Source organism: Egretta garzetta, unplaced genomic scaffold (assembly GCF_000687185.1).
Source record: "Egretta garzetta isolate BGI_Z169 unplaced genomic scaffold, ASM68718v1 scaffold617, whole genome shotgun sequence".
NCBI classification, from domain to species: domain Eukaryota; kingdom Metazoa; phylum Chordata; class Aves; order Pelecaniformes; family Ardeidae; genus Egretta; species Egretta garzetta.
The window spans coordinates 497,290-518,264 of NW_009260188.1; the positions used below are offsets into that span (position 1 = coordinate 497,290).

General features: G+C 38.5%; 1 protein-coding gene across 4 annotated transcripts in view; it reads left to right on the top strand.

Moving 5' to 3' along the window:
• FCHO2 (FCH and mu domain containing endocytic adaptor 2) overlaps window positions 1–20,534 on the top strand; it is a 97,038-nt gene extending 76,504 nt beyond the window's left edge. For all 4 annotated transcript variants that reach the window (XM_035897519.1, XM_009642179.2, XM_035897517.1 and 1 more), the window contains 8 exons: window positions 1,345–1,474; window positions 7,453–7,564; window positions 8,167–8,322; window positions 10,493–10,625; window positions 13,239–13,438; window positions 15,556–15,620; window positions 18,128–18,292; window positions 18,531–20,534. In XM_035897519.1, coding sequence (XP_035753412.1) covers window positions 1,345–1,474; window positions 7,453–7,564; window positions 8,167–8,322; window positions 10,493–10,625; window positions 13,239–13,438; window positions 15,556–15,620; window positions 18,128–18,292; window positions 18,531–18,553 — 984 coding nt within the window. In that variant the 3' untranslated portion in view covers window positions 18,554–20,534. The remainder of the gene's footprint in view (window positions 1–1,344; window positions 1,475–7,452; window positions 7,565–8,166; window positions 8,323–10,492; window positions 10,626–13,238; window positions 13,439–15,555; window positions 15,621–18,127; window positions 18,293–18,530) is intronic.
• Window positions 20,535–20,975: the final 441 nt, after the last annotated feature.

The window sequence follows — 20,975 nt, forward strand, 5'->3', positions numbered from 1 at the left end:
TCCTCCTACTGTCTTTCAACGTAGCAAGGTATTTTCAAAATATTCTTGTTATGGACAAAATTCTAGTCATATGCTTTGACAAAACTGAAATGTTTTTAAATTGTTTTACACTTCTTTAAGGTCAGAATAGGGTTCCTTTTGAGACTCTTTTCTTATTCCAGTATGAAATCATAGTAATTGCTCTTAGACCAAGGAATCTGTTTTTCATGTCACCATAATTAAAGAGAAGAATTTAGCTGGTACTGTTCTGCTATAAAGTATGATTCTGCACAAAGCTACATTCATTTTATATTGTTGTTCTAGAAATTGGCTATTATCTGGCTACAAGTGGAAGATTGTCAGTTGTCTTCCTTGATATATCAACTCCTTTTACAATTCCCATAGTCTGTATAAAGCCACATACCCAGCAACAAGTGTGATGGAAATGAAATAAAATTTTAAAAGTTACTCAGCCAAAATAGATGCTTCAGGGTCCCAGTACCTTTTAGATAGGTTAATCCCAAAATGATCATTAGGTTAATACCTTAACAGTTAAGTGAACCGTAAAATCATCCAGAGATTTAGGATGGAAGGGACTTTCGAAGATCTCTAGGCCAGCCTTCTGCTCAAGGAAGGCCCAACTTCAAAATTGCATCAGGTTGCTCTGGGACATGCTGAGTTTTGAGAATCTCCCGAAAGGGAGATCTTACAGTCTGTTTGAGCAACCTGTCCCAGGGTTTAACCACAAGGTTACAAGAAGGAATATTTTCCCTAAGTTCAGGTGAAATTTCTTTTGCTGTAGCTCTTGCATCTCTGAGAAGAGCCTGACTCTGCCTTCTTTGTACCCCCTTTTAGCTAGTATAAGCATGCTAGTAGATCCCTCCTTAGGCTTCTGTTCTCCAGGCTGAACAAACCTAGGTCCTTCAGCCTGTCCCTCTCTCTCATGTACTCCAGTCCTAACTATTTTAGTTGCCTTTTGCTGGACTCACATCCAGTTTGTTAGTAGCTCTCCTTTAGCTCTGTAAGTGCACTTTTGCTCACACATACGCAGGGCTGTAGGCTTAGGTTCTGCTACTGTGTTATAGCACAATTGTTGACAGGCTGCTACATAATCAACTCTATTAGACTTAACTACCCAGGCAAAAAAATTGATAATCTATGAAATAATGGAATTGATTCCAATGGAAAATTTGGGTTCTCTGTTTTACACTAAAAACTAGGGTAGATAAAGCATTATAGGCACTATGCTGAGAAACACTATGAAATTGATTGGGCCATAAAATGAAGAACTCTTCTATTTACAGTCGTTTTTTTCATCTCTTTAAAACCACTTTGTATAACACTCCGATAATCTCTTTTGTTCAGCCTAGGCCATTCAGCCCTCCATTGACCTCTAACTCAAGTCCACCTCCTGCAGCTCCCTTGGCACGTGCAGAGAGCATTTCCTCAATATCCTCTTCTGCTTCCCTCAGTGCAGCAAACACACCTACAGTTGGTATGTTAAATTAACCATTTTACCTTATTTTAGAAATAGCATAATTCTGCCAGTATGTTCCACCTGTTAGGAAAATCATTTGTTGGAGTTAGTTTTTCCATGTGTGAGTCCAGTCTAGGTACTTCAAGTATCCTCTGTAAACCTGCTTCTAAATGACACTGAGAGACAAGACAGTGGATTTAATTAGATTAGACTATAGATCAATTATGGCATGTTCTTTAGGGAAATACTTTTCAAAATTAATATTCTATGAATTCTTATTTGGTATGCTTGTATCTCCATTCATCAAGCACAGTGTGTTACCGTTGTTCAGAAGATGTTATTGTATAGGCACAAAAATAATTTGGGATACTGATAAATCTGAATGAATATAAGCGTTCACAAAGTTCTTTTATGCTCTTTTTACTTTGTTTGTTATCCTGTAATTGCAGTTTCCAAAAAAATGAAACTAGTGCATCTTTTCCTTCAAGTTAGTGAAGTATATAAACTAAACAGGAGTGTTTAGTAAAAGCAAAACAAGCAACTGAACAAAAAGATGAAGATGAAAAGCAAGTTTTCGTGTGTTGCCACAAATTTCAGTTTCTCATGTTTTTAAAGGAAGGTCCTTCAGCTTTGCTGTTTGGTTGTAACAAATGAAAATGGTATTTAGTTGGGGGTATTTGGTTTTGCGGAGGGGAGGGTTAAAGACATTTTACTTGTTTCTTTAGTAGAACTGAAGTATTCCATTCCTGAACGCTGTTACCACTTTTGTCCTGAGTTAAATCAGATTCTTGAGTTAACACTCAGTTGTCTGTGAATGTTACTGATGCCAAGGATTCCTTGCCCAGGCTCAGCAGCTCAGGAGAGCATCTGAACAGCTTCTAGTAGGAGTTCTGCACTGAAAGCAGTGCAGCTGTTTCCACCCTGTGCAGGACGAAAGCTAGTAAGGTCTGCCCAGCCTTAGCCTTAGCTGCTACGGTTCAGTGTCCACCAGTTTCTCAAATACTGAGAAGTATCACAGAAAGATAACTGATATTTTGGTTGCCAAAGTCCGTCCAGGCTTACATCCTCAGGCCTCAGGACTGGTGCCAAGGAACCAAAAGTTGGTGGCAGCAGGATCCATAGCCCCAGCTCTGAGTGTGTGTGTTGTTGGAGACAGTGGCAGAGTGAAATCATGAGGTGAGGGAGGAGATAAGGAGGTGTGTGCCGACACCGAGGTTTGATGTGGTTATTAACCTAGCCTAGCAAAAATAAGCAAGGACAGTTCCATCTGCACTGACTGTATGAATGAAATAGTCCTGGAGAGCTGGGGAGGAAAGTGCAGATGGCTGAATGACTTCAGGGCATGAGGATATACTCTGCACTACTGTCTGTGTTCTTTCGACTTTTGCACAATCTAGTGTTTCCCTTGCCCCATTGGTTCTGAATAATGGAGAGTTAACTCTAATTACCTTTTTCCAAGCAAACTTTAAGGCATGCATAATTGACTGTTTCTTTTCTGCTTTAGCCTTATTTTAATTTGCAAAGTATTTTTATATATATTAAATTTTTAACATCTATTTTTGCTTGAAATATTTTGTTTTCTTGCAATGTTTTGTTTCATTTAAATGTAATAGAGGATGGTCTTTTGATTGGAAATCTTCCTACAATTGAAAAGCTTTGTGAGACACCACCAGGTATTGTACTCAAAGCAGATTTACATGTTAACTAATCGTCCTAATACAGTACACCTAATAAAATCGTATTTCTTTTAAAACAAGTTTCTCCAGCTATTTCTGATATCTGGCAGATATAGGTAGTTTGAAAGTTCAACTACTTAACAAGTTGTATGTTGCTGAAATCAGCAAAACTTCATATAACTGCTTTTATATAACATAATCTTCTGTCTGTCTCTGCCCCGCGCTGCCCAAGCAAGCTGAAACTTGCTCTTGCTTCTTTGGTTTTTCATCACTACTTTCTTTCAAGTAAAGTGAATGCATTTTTACTTTGACAACCCTTATTCTCATAAGACAAGTAGATAAAAATGTTTCTGTATTTACATATAATACAAATATTTAAAGATACATAGAATAAAGGTAACCCTGTTTTAAAATACGTTTTATTTTCATGACAGATGTCTAGCCAATATTAAAATTGTTTAAATCTTTGTTCCTAAACTGAACTAAACCCATTTGATCAGGTTTATTTATTTGCCCTTTTTATTACCAACGATGCAGTCTTTTATTCTGTAATTTGGCAACCTCCTTGAGTGTGTCTCTGCAGCTTTGCATGGTTGTGTCACTAGCTCTTGTGTCAGCACAGCTCAGGGGCTGTTAATGGTGGTCAGGGCTGAGGCGGGTGGCAGGGCGTCAAAGCCAGTTTTGCTGTCATTGCTGAAGGTGCTGGAACTGGAGCCTTAAGCTGCAGTGAGGCCACCTTGGCACAGCTCTGTGACATTCTGTCCCTCTGAGAGCTTGCAGCAGGCATGGAAGGCCCTGAAGCTGGATATCGCTGCATTGCACTGTATTTTCAGCAGCAAGGCAACAAAACAATGACTTCCAGAGTTAGGTTAAGTAGTTATGTTTGTTTCCATTTATTGGTTTTTAGTAGAACACATAGATTTTTATGAATCAAAGGGTGACAAACAGTCGGGGCAGAGCAAATAAGACAGAAGTAATCTCATTTGTAGTCCCTCAAATACATCTCAGAGAAATGTATCTACATATATGTATATGCTTTGGTGTTCCTAAAAAAAAGTAAAAATAGTTTTATTATTCCTAACAAATTTCACTTTTCAGTCAAGAAATTGTTATTTGTCTTTTACTGATAAGAATATAATTTATATATTTGCATTACTCTGGATGATTTTCAAATAGCAATATAAAAATATACACAAGACCATTATAAGAAAAAGATTTTAAAATAGTTTATACATCTGTAAACAATCTGTCATAATTAATACCAGGTAATCACCTCCTGTCTGCTCTGTAGTTGTTTGTTGTTCCTTAGTAAACTGGGGAAAAAAGACAGTAAAACACCCCATCAACCATAGTGCTACATCCATTGAGTGCGTATTTTGGCTTTGGTGGAGAATACTTCTGGAGTTCAGCATTTCACCAAACAGAATTTCTATTGTTAACTCATTAATTTATTGCACATTTGCTTCTTGAAATCATGACATCGGGATTCCTGAGAATACAGAGAATCACAGCTTTTATTGGTAGTTTTCAGGGAGAGAAAGAAAACTTTGGAAATATGACTGATATATTGTCTGAAAGAATAAATAAAAATAACCTACTGTTCATATTGAAAAAATAAATAAATCAGTGTTTTGTAGCCAGCATCATAATACTTCATTCGTCCAGGAATTTTTTGGGTTTGAACACTTGTGACTAGACTATCACTTTTAATGTAAGGACGCCTAAATATTGCACTAAGATTTTTTTCATGGTGCTGAGAAGTATTCTGAATATTTTACTACCTTAGGCAAGAAATCATGATGGACAGTGAGGTGTAAAGTAGCAGAATTAGGCGAACTCCTGTTTTCTACTGTCTTGTTACTACTTCTTTCACTTGTCTCTGAATTTAAGATCTAATATCTCATATTAGACCTTCAGTGAAGCGCAAGGTCCCGACTTCCTTTTTGCTTCTGAAAAAGCTCAGAAGGCACATCCACTGTTTTAGAGTAAATAGGATTAGTTTGCCAAAAGCAATAATATACGGAAGCATTTTGTTTCTACTTTATGGTATGAAAGAAAAACTTACCGTTTTGCTTACAAAACAAGAAGGATTGTGCCTCCTTTGTGATAGATAATATTATGTGGTACAAGCCGTTTCAGCAGTGGTATGAAAAATTAGTAAGATGCTCTCCACTATGCTGTTGCACTAATAAAAAGACAGAACTTCCATCATTATCTTTTGTATTCAGTACACGTATAGAAAATTGGTGAAAAATAAATGCCACGACAACCGGTTTCATCCATTGCCCACACACATTTCACACACGCATTGTCACTCCAGTCTTCAAAAAGGGCAAGAAGGAGGACCCAGGGAACTACAGGCCGGTTAGTCTCACCTCCGTCCCCAGAAAGATAATGGAACAACTCATTCTGGGTGTTCTCTCCAAGCAAGTAGAGGAAAAGAAGATCATCAGGAGTACCCAGCATGGATTCACCAAGGGGAAATATGCCTGACCAGTCTGATAGCCTTCTATGATGGCATGACCAGCTGCGTAGAAGAGGGGAGAGCAGTGGATGTTGTCTACCTTGACTTCAGCAAGGCTTTTGACACTGTCTCCTATAACATCCTCATAGGGAAGCTCAAGAAGTGTGGGTTGGATGAGTGGACAGTGAGGTGGATTGGGAACTGGATGAACGACAGGGCTCAGAGGGTTCTGATCGGCGGGGCAGAGTCTAGTTGGAGGCCGGTAGCTAGTGGAGTTCCTCAGGGCTCAGTACTCGGCCCGGTCTTGCTCAATTTATTCATCAATGACCTGGACGAGGGGACAGAGTGTACCCTCGGCAAGTTTGATGATGACACAAAACTGGGAGGAGTGGCTGATACGCGGGAAGGCTGCGCTGCCATTCAGCGGGACCTGGACAGGCTGGAGAGTTGGGCGGAGAGGAACCTGATGAAGTTCAACAAGGGCAAGTGTTGAGTGCTGCACCTGGGGAGGTCGAACCCCATGCACCAGTACAGGCTGGGGGCTGACCTGCTGGAAAGCAGCTCTGCTGAGAGGGACCTGGGAGTCCTGGTGGACGACAAGCTGACCATAAGCCAGTAGGGTGCCCTTGTTGCCAAGAAGGCCAGTGGTATCCTGGGGTGTATTAAGAGGAGTGTGGCCAGCAGGTCGAGGGAGGTTATCCTCCCCCTCTACTCTGCCCTGGTGAGACCCCACCTGGAGTACTGTGTTCAGTTCTGGGCTCCCCAGTTCAAGAAAGATGAGGAACTCCTAGAGAGAGTTCAGAGGAGAGCAACAAGGATGATAAAGGGACTGGAGCATCTCCCCTATGAGGAAAGGCTGAGAGAGTTGGGCTTGTTCAGCCTGAAGAAGAGAAGACTGAGAGGGAACCTCATCAACACATACAAATATCTTAAGGGTGGATGTCACAAGGATGGAGCCAGACTCTTTGCAGTGGTGTCCAGCAACAGGACAAGGGGCAATGGGCACAAACTGAAGCATAAGAAGTTTCAGTTGAATACGCGGAAAAAATTCTTTACTCTGAGGGTGACAGAGCACTGGCACAGGCTGCCCAGGAGTTGTGGAGTCTCCTTCTCTGGAGATATTCAAAGCCCACCTGGACAAAGTCCTGTGTAACATGCTCTAGGACAACCTGCTTTAGCAGTGGGGTTGGACTAGTTGATCTCCCGAGGTCCCTTCCAACCCTTGCCATTCTGTGATTCTGTGAAAAAGCTTTAGCATGAGGTCTGAGTTGATTTTTATAGCCCTGCATTGGAACTGTGTTGTGTTGGCACAGGTATCTGTGAAGGCTCCTCCAAAAATCTTTGCTGGCTGAAATAGTTAAAAGAATGTTCAACAGTTCACTTATGTGGGGTACTATTAATGTATTTGCATTTAAGTTCATGCATACTGTAAGTGAATTGTTTGCATTTCCATGACCATTTTATCATACATTTTTCCATAAAATAAGCATACAGTAGGGATTTTTTTAAGTATTCTAGTCAATGTCTTAATTTCCTTTGATTCTGTTGACTTCACTTTCATCAGTAGCCATTTTAATGCAGTGTTCCTCTGTCTCATATGTATTTCCTCGTGTCTGTCCATTTACATAATGTCATACTGATAGTCCTGTTTTCTTAGGCTGCTAAGCAGTGTTTTGATGGTGCGACTGTACTGTGCTATGTTCATATTTTTCTACACACTTTTCAAGTAATACTTCAGAAGCTACTGTGACCTTGATGGTGGTAACCTCTTGTGAAAATTACAGATGTAGTCAATCGTTCTGAAATCTATTGCTAAGCTTTTTGAAAATTAAACCTATACATTGTATGTATTCTAGGTGTTTCACGTGGTCCCAGCCCTGTCAGCCTTGGAAACCAGGACACCTTGCCTGTTGCAGTAGCCCTTACTGAATCTGTTAACGCCTACTTTAAAGGAGCAGATCCCACAAAGTTAGTTAATATAGTGAATTGTTTTGAATGTAGTAAGTTACAATAAGAAAACACACTGGTTTTAATATTCTGGGGGAAAATGCATATACGTTAGAAGGGGGACTCAAAGGGGTTTTTTTATAAGTGACAACAGTGGCTTATTGGTCTGTATTGGCCTGCATCCCGCTAGGAGTTCCTATATACCCACTTCATAAAAATGTGTTCAGTGAGAACACTGAAAATGAGAAGGGTTTTTATCTTAGTCAGGTAGGTGCTACACGTAAGTTTGTGCAGCTAAAAGCACCTCATTCCATCTGTCACATCCCTTGCTATGCTACTTAGGCCTTGCCTAAGCATAGTTGTGCCATGTTTTCAAAGCCTGAAAAATAGCCACCAAGACTACTGTATGCTTAACCAGCTAAATTTTTTTCTTATTTCATCTGACTTCCAAGTTGAAAGTGGTAGTACATTGTCACGGTGCCACATTACTCTCATTTGAAATGGATTTTCTGTTTCTAATTCAGTTCTTCAGATTGTGAAATTACAGCGATTGCTTTAAAATTAGCATTAAAACTAGGCAATTAATGAGTTGCAATGAAACTGATGTTTTCATTCTCTTCTAGATGTATTGTGAAGATCACTGGTGATATGACAGTGTCATTCCCAAGTGGAATTATTAAAGTCTTCACCAGCAACCCATCTCCAGCTGTGCTCTGCTTCAGGGTAAAACACACAAGCAAACTAGAGCAGATTCTTCCAAATGCACAACTTGTATACAGGTTTTGTATTTTTTTTTTAATATAATAGTAAACTACACACTTTGTAAAATGTGAGTTGTTGTATATGTAAATCAGAGTTCTCTAGGGTATTGTTGATTTGTTTATACATAATTTAATTTCCTGAATTAATCTCATTTGGGTCAGCTCTCTCCACTGCCACCATCAAAAATGTCTACTGGACTTGAAACTTGTGCTGAGTATAAGAGGAGCCATAAGAAATAGTTTGTAAATGTAGCTGTGCTTTTTATAATTTATTTCCTTATACAGTAGTAACAATGGTAAGATTAGATGATGAAGCAGTAGCCTCAAATGGAAAACAAGTAGTAGGAGCTACACCTAATCTAATTTGTCACTTCCTAGTGTATTTTTAAGCTGTATCATTTCTACAGTAGATCAGATCCATTACATAACTCTGTCTCTCAGGTGTGTAGCAGCATGCTTGGGAAAATTCTTAAGAAAAAAGGCTGCTGGTTGAGTAGGATAATTGTTGAAATCACAGCACATGGATATCTATTCCATCTTCCATAGATCTGCTCTACACTTGGAGTATAAAAGTTGTAAATATTTAGCAGAGATTGGTTTCAGTTGAGCAGTTTCTGTTTCATTTATTGGAGAAATTATTCAAAAACTAGTTAAATGCTTTAAGATGCTACATTTTTTAAATTACTGAAATAAAGACTCAAACTATACACATCTGTTCTTCTGTATTTCATTTCATTTTGATCATTCATACTTAATGTAACGAATCATTCATATAAAATAAATTTAATCATGTTTTTACATGACAGTTTATAACCGAAATGTTAGCAGATCCAAATCTGACAGAGTGAAGGATACTGGAAAAGTATATTTTGCAAAAAAATGACAATATCTAGTATTCTTGTCTGAGTGCTGTAACACTTCACCTCTAATTAGAAAGGATGCATGTAATGGATATTTACAAAGTTAAACCTGTATGGTAGTAATTTGACTTTTCATCATATACTGCAAAGGGTATAATTTGCTTTGTATATAATTTGCTTGGTATTTATAGAGATTCAAATTTTTAATGACAGTGATATTTGTGGTGATATCAGAATTTCTGATTTGAATTGCACTTGATTGTAGAGCAGCAGAAAAATTTTACTACTGGTTTATTTTATTTAAATTGTGGAAGGCCTCTGTAGTGATAAGTGTTTATCTACACATTTTATTGAAAATGGAAGTTTCATGAATCACAATGGTGTATTGAGAACCAAATTCTAAGTAAATTGGGCAGACTACTGGTATACGAGTCACCATTCTAGGACATTCAACCCCCTGCGGTCATATTTACTGTGTTTCAGGTGCTCATTGCTAGCTTTCACTCTCCAGGCACACTGCACTCCTCCTTAGGAATGGATGCAGCTCCTCACTGTATTCACAGACACTAAGTGATTTGAATTTTGGTTTTGAATCGGTCTTCTTAAAAGCTCCATCCTTATTCTGGATAAGCCTGATGGAACCAGAGCTGAAAGTATTCTTGATCTGCAGAACGCCATACTCCAGTAGCTCCCAAACAGGATTTTGCTTCTGCAGTTATGTGCGCTCTTACCTACATACAGAAGTAACATCATAAATCTTTACTAAGATCGAATTGCAGCTATAAGTATCTGAGAAACAATTGTTTATAGTAATTTGAAAATAACTTTTAATTGAAAATATTTTGAAAGCTTACACTCTCTACAAATATATGAAAATACAGTAACACATACAGCACCAATCTTCAGTGCATTAGTGAAGCTGTGTCATAACCAAAGCTAATTATGATTTTAGGATTTATTCCAAATTGGGTAACATTCCACTTTCAACTACCACTTTCATACCCACTTCCCACACATCTTCACAGCTCCTAATTGCATTGAGTTTTATTAAATGTATAATCCGAATTCAGCATTAACTCCATTGTCATGCAGATCATCACTGGAGGAAACTCACTGCTCCTTAACCCAGAATGAGAATTTTTACCAGATACAAGAAGCAGTTATTTGTCTTAATATTTAGAAAGGTACAGTTATGTGTTATAAAGCATTAGAACAAATTCTTGCTTGAAATAGTGAAGAAGGGGAAAGATCTAATCTTAATTTTTAGTCATCCAAAATAATAAAACTCAGTGTTGCCTTCTGACTCCTACCTTTCTTTTTCTTTCTAGTGATCAGTCACAAAGTGACTCCAGTACTAAGGATTTTTGGATTAACATGCAAGCTATAACTGTCTACCTCAAGAAATTATCAGAGCAGAATCCATCTGCATCCTATTACAATGTGGATGTTTTAAAGTATCAGGTAAACAGTTTTTTCCCTTTGGATTTTTTTTAAGAAACTCCAGCAGATTTGATATCTACACAGAAATTAAAAGACTGGTTTTTGCCTGCTAGCATGCAGATGAAGTGTCATCCCTCATCTGGACAATTTCTGGGTGTGTCATTGTTTACAATGCATAGGCTCTGCCCAGGCTCAGTGCATTCCTACTATGCTTCACGTCATTCCCTTGGATTCATGACCTGTTTCAGCTTGCTCGCACTTCATGCCAATTCATGTGTGCAAGCTTCAGACACTGCTTATTTAGGTATTTATTAGCAAAGCCAAATTTTCCTTGAATTTAGGGGCTTTGGTGGGGGTTTGTTTGAGTCTGTAGTCGTACTTTCTTTGGATGCTTTGCTCATGAATTGTAATATGTGAGAATGTATGATGTTGTCACCTCTCGCAATATAATGGAACATCTCACCCTAGAAACCACTTACAGGCACACGAAGGACAAGAAGGTTATGAGAAGTAGTCAGCGTGGATTTACCAAGGGAAAGCCATGCTTGACCAACTTGATAAACTTCTGTGATGAAATGACTGACACAGTGGATGGGGGGAGAGCAGTGGATATTGTCTACTTAGACTTCAGGAAGGCTTTCAACACTATTTCCCATAGCATCCTCGTGGAGAAGCTCGTGAAATCCAGGCTGGATGAGCAGACACTTAACATGGATTGAAAACTGGCTGAGCAGCCAGGCCCAGAAGGTGATGGTCAGTGGCTTGAAGTCTGGTTGGAGGCTAGTAATGAGCAGTATGCTCCAGGGGTCAATACTAAGTTTACAGTCCTGTTTAAATCTTCATTAATGATCTGGAAGATGCAGCAGAGTGTACCCTCAGCAAGTTTGCTGATGACACCGTACTGGGAGGACCCTCTGGATGCACCAGAGTGTCATTCTGCCCTCCAGAGAGACCTCAACAGGCTGGAGAAATGGGCTGACAGGAACCTCATGAAGTTCCAACAGGGGGAAGTGCACCTGGGGAGGAACAACCCCATCCACTGCTACATTCTGGGGGCCACCCAGTTGGAAATTAGCTTGGCAGAAAAGGACCTGGAGGTTGTGGAGGACATGACATTGAACATGAGCCAAGAATGTGCCCTTGCTGCAAAGGCAGCAAATGGTCTCCTGGGCTGCATTAGGCAAAGTATTGCTAGTAGGTCAAGGCAGGTGATCCTTCCCCTCTACTCCGCACTGGTGAGGCCACACCTGGAGTACAGTGTCCAGTTTTGGGTTGTCCGTTGCAAAAGAGACATGAACATAGTCAAGAGAGTCCAGTAAAAAGGCCACAAAGATGATGAAGCTTCTGGAGCATCCCTCCCATGAGGAAAGTCTGAGAGCTGGGATTGTTCAGCCTGAAGAAGGGGAGGCTCAGGGGAAATCTTACTAATGTGTACAAAAACCTGACGGGTGGGTACGTAGAAGACAGAGCCAGGCTCTTGACAGAGCACTGGAATAGGTTGTCCAGAGGGGTGGTGGAGTCTCCATCCTTGGAGATATTCAAAATCTGTCTGGTCATGGTCCTGGACAGCTGACTAAAGGTGGCTCTGCTTGAGCCAGGGGGATTGGGCCAGATGACCTCCAGAGATCCCTTCCACCCTCAACTATTCTGTGAATCTGTGAGATGTTCTGACTGTCAATGAAAAATCTTCATGAAAATCAAGATAGACAGACTCACCTCAAAGGGAGAACAGGGATTTGCTAGGCCTGCATTAAAATGGTTGAACAACTGAGACAACTGTCTACATCAAAAACCAAAAGAACCTGTCAGTCCAGCCATTAACACCATTGTAGTTTCCACATCCTCCCAATATAGTTTAAAATCTTGGCATACTGAGTCTATAAAAAGCATGTTAGGTACACAGAATTCCTGAGAAAGATGGAAAAAACAAAACATTCCTTTGGATTGCAGAAATGAATACGGTGAAAGAGTGATAACTATTTAAGATTTTTACTGTTGGGGAAAAATGAGGCATTGGCATGCGGAAGCCCTGACAGAGAGAAAGGGTTCTGGGCTGCAAAGGAAAGGCAAGAGGGGGCACCAAGTAGAAGGTTCCTCAAGTAGAGTAGGAAGGTGGTAGAGATGCAGCAGGGCAGTAGCACAAGCTCAGCTTACAGAAGCAGCAGCATCCGGCCCTCCTACAGCAGTAAAATAATGCTTTGATTAGGTAAGAACTGTTTTGCTGGCTGCCTGTCCCATAATGACAGGTATTGCCCTGTGCTGCTGGCTGCTTGGGCAGCTGAATTGGTATGACACACAACTGCTAAGGATGAAGTCATTTTGCCGCAAGTATGCTTCTTGTGTGAGGTGGAACACAGGACTAAAACAAAAATATTCTTATAAAAGCCAGAACAGGAGGAAACCTCGTGGGCCAGAGGGATTTTAAACCTTTTCTTTAATTATTTTAATTTAAAATAACAGAAATTACTTTAGGTTGCAACAGTCTTCAGAATTCTGTGATTAAGGCTCAGAGGTCAATTGTTCTCTTGATCTTTCGTCAGGATTTAGAGCTATATTCATTACCATCATTCCCTAATTCTGCCCAAAAGAGGAATATTTTAATTAAGCTGCTTTCAATGCTTTATTCTTTTACAGGTATCTTCAAATGGCATCCAGTCCACTCCCTTGAATCTTGCAACTTACTGGAAATGTAATGCTAGCACTACTGATGTGAGAGTGGATTATAAATACAATCCAGAGTCTATGAATGTGCCTAGCATGCTGTCTAATGTCCAGGTTGTGGTGCCAGTAGATGGAGGAGTAACAAACATGCAGTCACTTCCACCTGCAAAATGGTAATATTAATACTTTTTAGTTATTTCAGATTCATGTCCGTGTATTCACTAGTGTCATAGACTGAAGAACTTCACTGGAAGAAACAGCTAATTTTCTTTGTCGTGATAAAATCCATAGTATCAGATGTTTAGAGTATTTTCTAGTCTGAAACAGATCTGCAGATGTGCAGCCAATTCACATAAACTAAGATGAGGCAATATACACCCATTCCAACTGTGTAATAACACAAACCTTTAGGAAATTTCCAGTGTTTGCTTTCTTTTGGCAGTAGACAGAATAGACATTTTTAATACAGTAATATGAAACAAAATCTCTTAATTATTAAAAAAAAACAGGGTTTGTGTATATAAATATATCCATATATACAAATTATATAGAGAGAGTAGAAGAAATGCAGTTCTTAAAAAGATTTCTTGATTGTTCTAGCTTAAAAATTAGCTTCTAAGTGAAATGGTTTTCAAACAAACCTCAGTAACTGAGGAGCTGCTCTTAAGACAGGTAGCACTGTCACTCACTTCAAGCGTCATGCAGATTATTACCTGACTAGCAACTACCTGCCACCACCTTCTAAGCCTGCATTTACAGTAGCACTTGAAGTGAGACACAGATCTCAGGTAATTATGTTTCTACAACTTTGTGAAAACAAGCAGAGGGTAGTGGGACTAGGCAGAGCAATATATCCCTGGAGCAAAAGGTGAGCAGAACTTAACCACTGCGCCTGTGGTTTGGCACCATGTAGGTACTTGCCCAGCTGTAATATAATTACTGGACTGTTTTATTTTATTGTGAAGAGGGCAAAGAATACCAAGTTGAAGGAAGTTAGGCTTTATTAACCTTGTTACTTATGGATCAGTTTACCTTACAAAGCAAGGTTCAGGTAAATTCTTATGATTCTGGAGGCAAAACATTTAAGTGTGTTAATTGGACAAAGTATCGTGTAAGTAGAAAGAGTCCTGGCAAGACTGAATCTTTCTTGACTTGGTATTTCAAGGAGAAGTACTTTTAACCAAGTCACCCTAATCTTATTCTGAGCAAGGGCAGGTTCAGTATCCTGCCTGAACAACATGACTAGAATGTCTGGTGAAGCCAGGCTCCTGGCCCAGGCTTCTTCCACAAACCCCTCTGTCATGAAGCCTGAGTGAGAGCAGGAACGCCCACCCAGAACACCTAGTGTTAGCTAGGAAGACTCAAATCTTAGTGACAGTTTTATCACAGATTCATCAGATTAAGGGACTTGAGCCCAGATTCTCTCTCTTTCATCTAGGCGAGTACCCAAGACCAGAATTTTGAGCTTGGAAGGCTAAAAAAAAAAAAAAAAATAGAACAGTCATGTCCCAGACAGCTGTAGTATTTGTGTTGTGCTACCTGTTTGGTCTAAGGAAGTGGGTGGTGGGTTTTGTTTGGGTTTGGGTTTTTTTTTTAAATAAATGTTTTGTAACGTGACCTCCTGCCAGTAACTGCTACCATCTGTGCTACTTGTGTAAGCATTTCACTCCCACTACACCAATGCCAAAAGCAATTTCAAACGTATCAGCACTGCATGCTGCTCACAGCTTTGGGCTGTTGACTTTCCCTTGGTGGAACTGCAGCAAAGTGCTCCAGGAGTTAAAATGCCCTGTCAGTTAAAGGCTGTGGGGCTTGATGCCCTTTTCTGCCCCTTTACAGCATCGGAAGTTAGCTTAAACCCTGTGTCACTTGCACCAACTAGTTTTACTAGAATGGAAATGGAATAAAATTCATGCTGCCAGGAGTCTCACATAAGGGAGAGCAATCAGCATTGTTCCCCCTCATACCATCATCATGAAGCATAAAGACATGGCTTTCAAACTGGTTCCAGGGTGTTTGGCCTGTCCTTGCCCTTTGAGACTACAAAGGGGTTTTAGTTGTGGAGCCATAGCCAGGGCATAGGACAGCATTAACTGTATAAAAAAGTGGTATGTACTTCTGGCCAATGCAGCAGACACACCCTTCTCTTTTCCTCTTTGCTTTGCATAGTTTTCCATAAACTTACTTTAAAATGATCAAGTGTTTTTTATAAACCTCCATTTAGAGATGTCTGTAACATACCAGTGTAAATCTAGGGAAATAATATAACTAACCTACCATGCTCTTACAGGAATGCAGACCAGATGAAAGCATATTGGAAAATATCTAGCATTTCGGAGAAGTCTGAAAATGGAGGCAAGTTGCCCTCTTTTCTTTTGTTTTCTTATACAGAAAAAATTATAACAGTAAAAATGTAAACATTTTAGCCTCTATGCCCTCATGGCTGTTTACACGTCTTCTCATGCTGTATCCTGTTTTCCAGTTCACCTCCTTCTCAATTCATTTCTTCCTAAGAGATTCCATTAATAGTGAGATGTCAAAATATAAATTTATTAATTAGCTTAAAAGGAAAAGTAGTGAAGCCCCTCTGAAAGCAGTTAGTAGATCTAGAAGTTTAGACTGGGTAGGAAGTTGTTACATCAATGCTATTTGGAAATGAGCAGATATTAATGGGGAAGTATGTTTAATACCTGCATCTTTCCACACACTGACAACTGAAATAGAAGTAGAAAGAGGTTAGTGGAAGAATTGGGGGGAAGAAAATAAAAATCCAAAAGTCCTGTACTGAGATAAACTCAACAGTCTTGACCAACATTTCAAAGGTCTTTGTTTTGACCATATACAGGTCCACGAAAAAAAAATTAATCTGCACATCTGCTCAGAGTGGTAATTTATATAGCATTTTGTAAGGTAGCAATAGTTGTCCTCTGCCCAGCTGCCTTTCTCTGAGGTCCAGTTGATGTCACAGCCCTTGCAGCCTCTACAGGTGCAATGTTGTTCTGAAGCAGAAAAACAGGAGCTGAAGGGAGGCATCTCATCCTCAAAGCCTCTGTGGAGAAATGAACTCGTGGTGTACAGGCAAAGCCTTTAGCCCCGTGAAGAATTTAGTGAAGGGCTTCATGAAAGGACAGATTTGCTTGTAAATATGACTGGTTTCGTACAGAAACCACAAGCCAGGAATGGGAAGACCTCCTTATTCCTGAAAAGGCAGCAAAGTTGTGTCATCATTCAAACAAAATCTGAGAGAATTTTACCTGACACAGGTTGTTGCTGTAGTCTGGTGTATTCTGTCATTCACAGACCTCACAGTTCTTTGCCATCTGGCTTCCATTATGATTACGTAGGGATAGTCCTCTTTTTTTTTTTTTTTTTTTTTTTTCTCCTTTTTCAACTGTGGAGCTTCTTTTGAAAGAAAAAATCATACTAAAACACAAATGCCAGATGAAGAGCTGCTGTACACCTGCAGAGCAGCATAAAATGGGCGGGCTGCCAGTGATGCAGGTTGTGTCGTGTGTGTGTTCAGTAGACTTGCACATATCCCACTGCTTCTACTGCACTCCCTTCTCTTCCCAACATCTTTCTTCCCTGTTTCTTTGAGTACAAACACATAGTACTCACTGTTCAGTGTGTAAGTAATACTATGCTGGTCCTACACTTAGAAAAGCAAAGGGAGAAGTTGCACAAACACTGTGAATATTACGACAAATGTCTTTGTGTCCTTTATTCTGGTGTACAGGGTGATAAAATGTTTTGTTGGGGTTTTTTTATGGTCCAGCACATTATGTGAGCTATCAATTGCAGACAGAGGTAAAACACAGAACAAACTTTCAAAGCACTTGCATATATGAGTTTCCATACTTAGCGTGGAAAGGAGTTCCAATTTACCCAAACTATGACAGGCCTACTGAAAAAACGAAATGGACCTTAAGCCAAATTTATCAAGAACAAGCCATTGCATAAACAATTCCATTCATTAATTCCCACTTTTACCCCAGTAACATTTCAGTCACTAACTTTCCTTGTCACTTAGGAGTTCGTACTGACTAGGAATAGCAAGTTGTTCTAAAGAAGTAAAAATCCTTGACTTTCATTATTCCATTATTAATTATTTAAATCTCATTTTTCACAGCATATTTTGCAAAAATGAGAAAAAGATTTGTTCAAGAACTAGAAAAAGAGACTAGTAACAATGTTGTGGGGTTTTTTTAAATGCCTTGCATTGACTACAGAAAGGTACTTAAAGTAATTTTGAACTATTACTGCTTTATAATAGCATCATGATGACACTTCACCACTGTCTCTGAAAAATCAACTGCAATTTGTGCGGAAAAGTATTTAATCAGACCTTGCCTTTATTAGAAAAGTAAGAATTTCTTTTCCCTGGGTACATTACTGTATAGCCACATTTCTTCCAATGGTTTTGTTCACATACATTCATCCAGGCAGATCATGAAAACATTTAAATATTCAGATATACTTTCAAACCTGCTCATGAAAAGTACTTCATACAAGATAGATGGTATTAACTACTTACAGACCAGCAGGCATAAATGATGATTATTGGGACTAATCAGGTATTTCAAGTAATAAGAGATTACCAGGCCATCTGATACACACATTCCATATAATCTTGCAGCAAGGCGTATCATTTCTCTTTAATTCGTTCACTAGTCATTGTCTTAAACAGAGTATTGGAAAAAACAGACCTGTACTCTCATCTCTTCTGACAATTGATGTAGGACTGCCACTGGGAACAGATCTCAAAGGTCACCATGTTAGTTCCATTTCTTACTACGATACATTTTGGGAGATTGTCTTGTTCTTGAAAAACCACCAGTGTTTCAGTTTTGTTATTTTTATAGGTTCTGGATCCCTCAGGGCGAAATTTGAACTTTCAGAAGGACCCAGTAAACCAGCAACACTTGCAGTGCAATTTATCAGTGAAGGAAGCACCCTTTCAGGAGTAGATGTAGAGCTCGTAGGCACTGGCTATCGGCTTTCTCTCCTTAAGAAGAGATTTGCCACTGGTAAGACTCTGACATGCTCAGATATTCAAATTGATAATATATATTCTACAGTGTTAAATTATAAAATATGAAACTGTTAAGTAAGTGATGCATAAATAGCTACTTTTCATTAAAACATAGCTGAAAACTGTTGCACAGGCTTTTTTGTTTTTCCATAGTTACTCAAACTGCTCCCAGGAAAATACTGACGAAATCTGTTTTATCTACTGACTGCAAAAAATCTACCTTTATTTTTCAGGGCGGTATATGGCAGACTGCTGACGTACCTGTGAAAGTCATTGGATCAAAGGCGTGCAAGAAGCTCACGCTGCCCTCTCTACTTTTCAAACACTATCTTAACATGCATTAATTTTTTCAAAATGTTGACCTACTTTGAGGCTGAACTACAGAACAGAAAATGCACTTTTAAAAGTCATTTTGCAAACTTATTACTTTATAATAGCACTGAAGTTAACTTCAACACTGTCTGTAAATGATCAACTGCAATATTGGGGAAAAATTCTTGAAATTTTAGTAAATTTATATAGATAAAGTCGAAATAGTAATCCATAGTTGTAATGAAAGGGTGAAATTTTATGTTATACTGTAAACATTAAACCTAAAAATGTAGGAGAGCAAGTAAGAAATATTTGAGCTTTCCATAAGTAATATTCATTTTTCAGATTCTTCTAATCGCCAGTTTTTCAAGAAGGCAAAGTCTTGTGTAGTTCTTTCATCCACTCATGCCACAAAACCAGCTGAGTTAGAGATGTATAAAAGAAATGTAACTCGATGCCCATGTATCATATATTATTAACATGTAAGTTGTTTTATATAGGGTTTTTTTCCTAAGTGCAATGTGTTACAAAATTGCAAAAGATAGCAGAGCTTTACTTCTGCAGTAAGTAAATGTTATGGGCGTTGTGATTGTTTGAATTAATGCTGTAGATTTAATTTATTTTTATATGAATTGCATAACATTTGTGCCTTTAAAAAAAGCCTGTGCCTATCCAATTTGTTATTCATGTTCCTCACTTCCTTTTTTAAAATTTGGCTCTTCACCAAGAAAGCACGGTGTTTGTATAATAACACACAACTTTATAAAAATTCCTTTGACTGGGATTTATATAGAAGGCAGATTTGCAAAAACTGGAGGTTGTTTTAAAAGAGGTTTAAAATACTGGATTACTTCCTCATGGGGTAATTGCAATAAATGTGGCTGTAGTAAAGGGATATGCATCATCCAGGACTTTGAAACTTCAAGGTAGTTAAGTTTAGTGTCACCAAAGATGAGATTCCTGAAAAATCACCGAGGATGATAAAAGCAAACTTTTAAAAGCAAAGAGCATTTCCCTTTACTTTGACTGCAAGTTTTCGGACTTCTGGGTGCTTCTGGGGGTTGTGTGATGTGAATGTAAACATAGTACTTTGGGAGGAATAGCATTTTAGAAGGGTGTTTTATGGCAGCAGGATGACAAGTACTGCCATTTCTATTAGTGTAGTTTTTTCGATAACCACCAATTTTAATGTCTGTATTGTCATCTAATCTGCTTGCCACAGCCTAAGCACAGGGAAGTGACACATTAGTAACATTTTTTAAAGCAAGTCACTACTTTAGAAAATCTTCTATTGTGTTTATGTTATCAAGTGTTTTTTCAATGCCGAAATCAAAAGTATTGGGGCAAAATAATTCAATAGCCTGCACGTGGGAATTTCGTGACCATTTTGAACACTAGTATCTATTTCAAATTCTCTATTAAAATAATAAAACATGCTTGAACTAATTCATGCAAACCCAGTAATGAATTGGACTGCTGAAGCTTTACAATAAATTAAGCTTTGTAGAGGCTACAAAATTCTAACGTATACTACACACTTCTGCAGATGAGAGTTCCGTTGTTAGCACTAAGCACGTACTGTACTGTAGATTTGATTGGAAGAGTATATTTGGCTCTTAAGTTGCTAACCTTATTGAATGGGAAATTTCTAACTCATAAAATGGTACAGTCTTTTTGCTGGAATCTTAATTGTAATCTGCTTCGCAATCAAACTGTGTTTAACATGACAATATTTTATTAATGAAAACCCAAAACTATTGCTATTTTAAAACAAGTATTACTTTCATTTCTAAGTTAAATGAAGTAGTTATGTTTCAGCACTTTTAAACTAGCCTTCATTCAGGTGATTACACATTCATTTGCATTGGGTGCAGGTTACAATTTTGAAGCCATACAAGTTTATATGGACTTTTTGTAAAGAAATTCAAAAACAATGTAAAAAGGACATGTAGCTATCTGATAAAAAAAACATATGTAGCAAGCTGGTTCTTGCTTGTGTATACAGCGGTATCCGTTGTAGTTGCCTCCTAAGAAAATTAATTTGTAAACACAACTCCAAAGGATCTGAATTTTTATGAATTGTTACTACGTCAGACTGTAAATTAGAGCATACAATTTTATCTTACAAAAATTGTAAATACTTCTGATTTTTCATAAAATGTAAATTTTAAAAAAAAATTGCACCCATAATAAACATGTAATATATAATTTAAATACTGATTTATATTGCCTATACTTTTGCAGTTAGTCCCACAGAGCTTCTGAGCAGTAAGAGAACAAAACTATGCCTGTATTGAACATTTTTAAAGTGTTAATTGATTTTTAAGGGGCAGGGTTAATACACAAACTCTTACTATATTAAACAC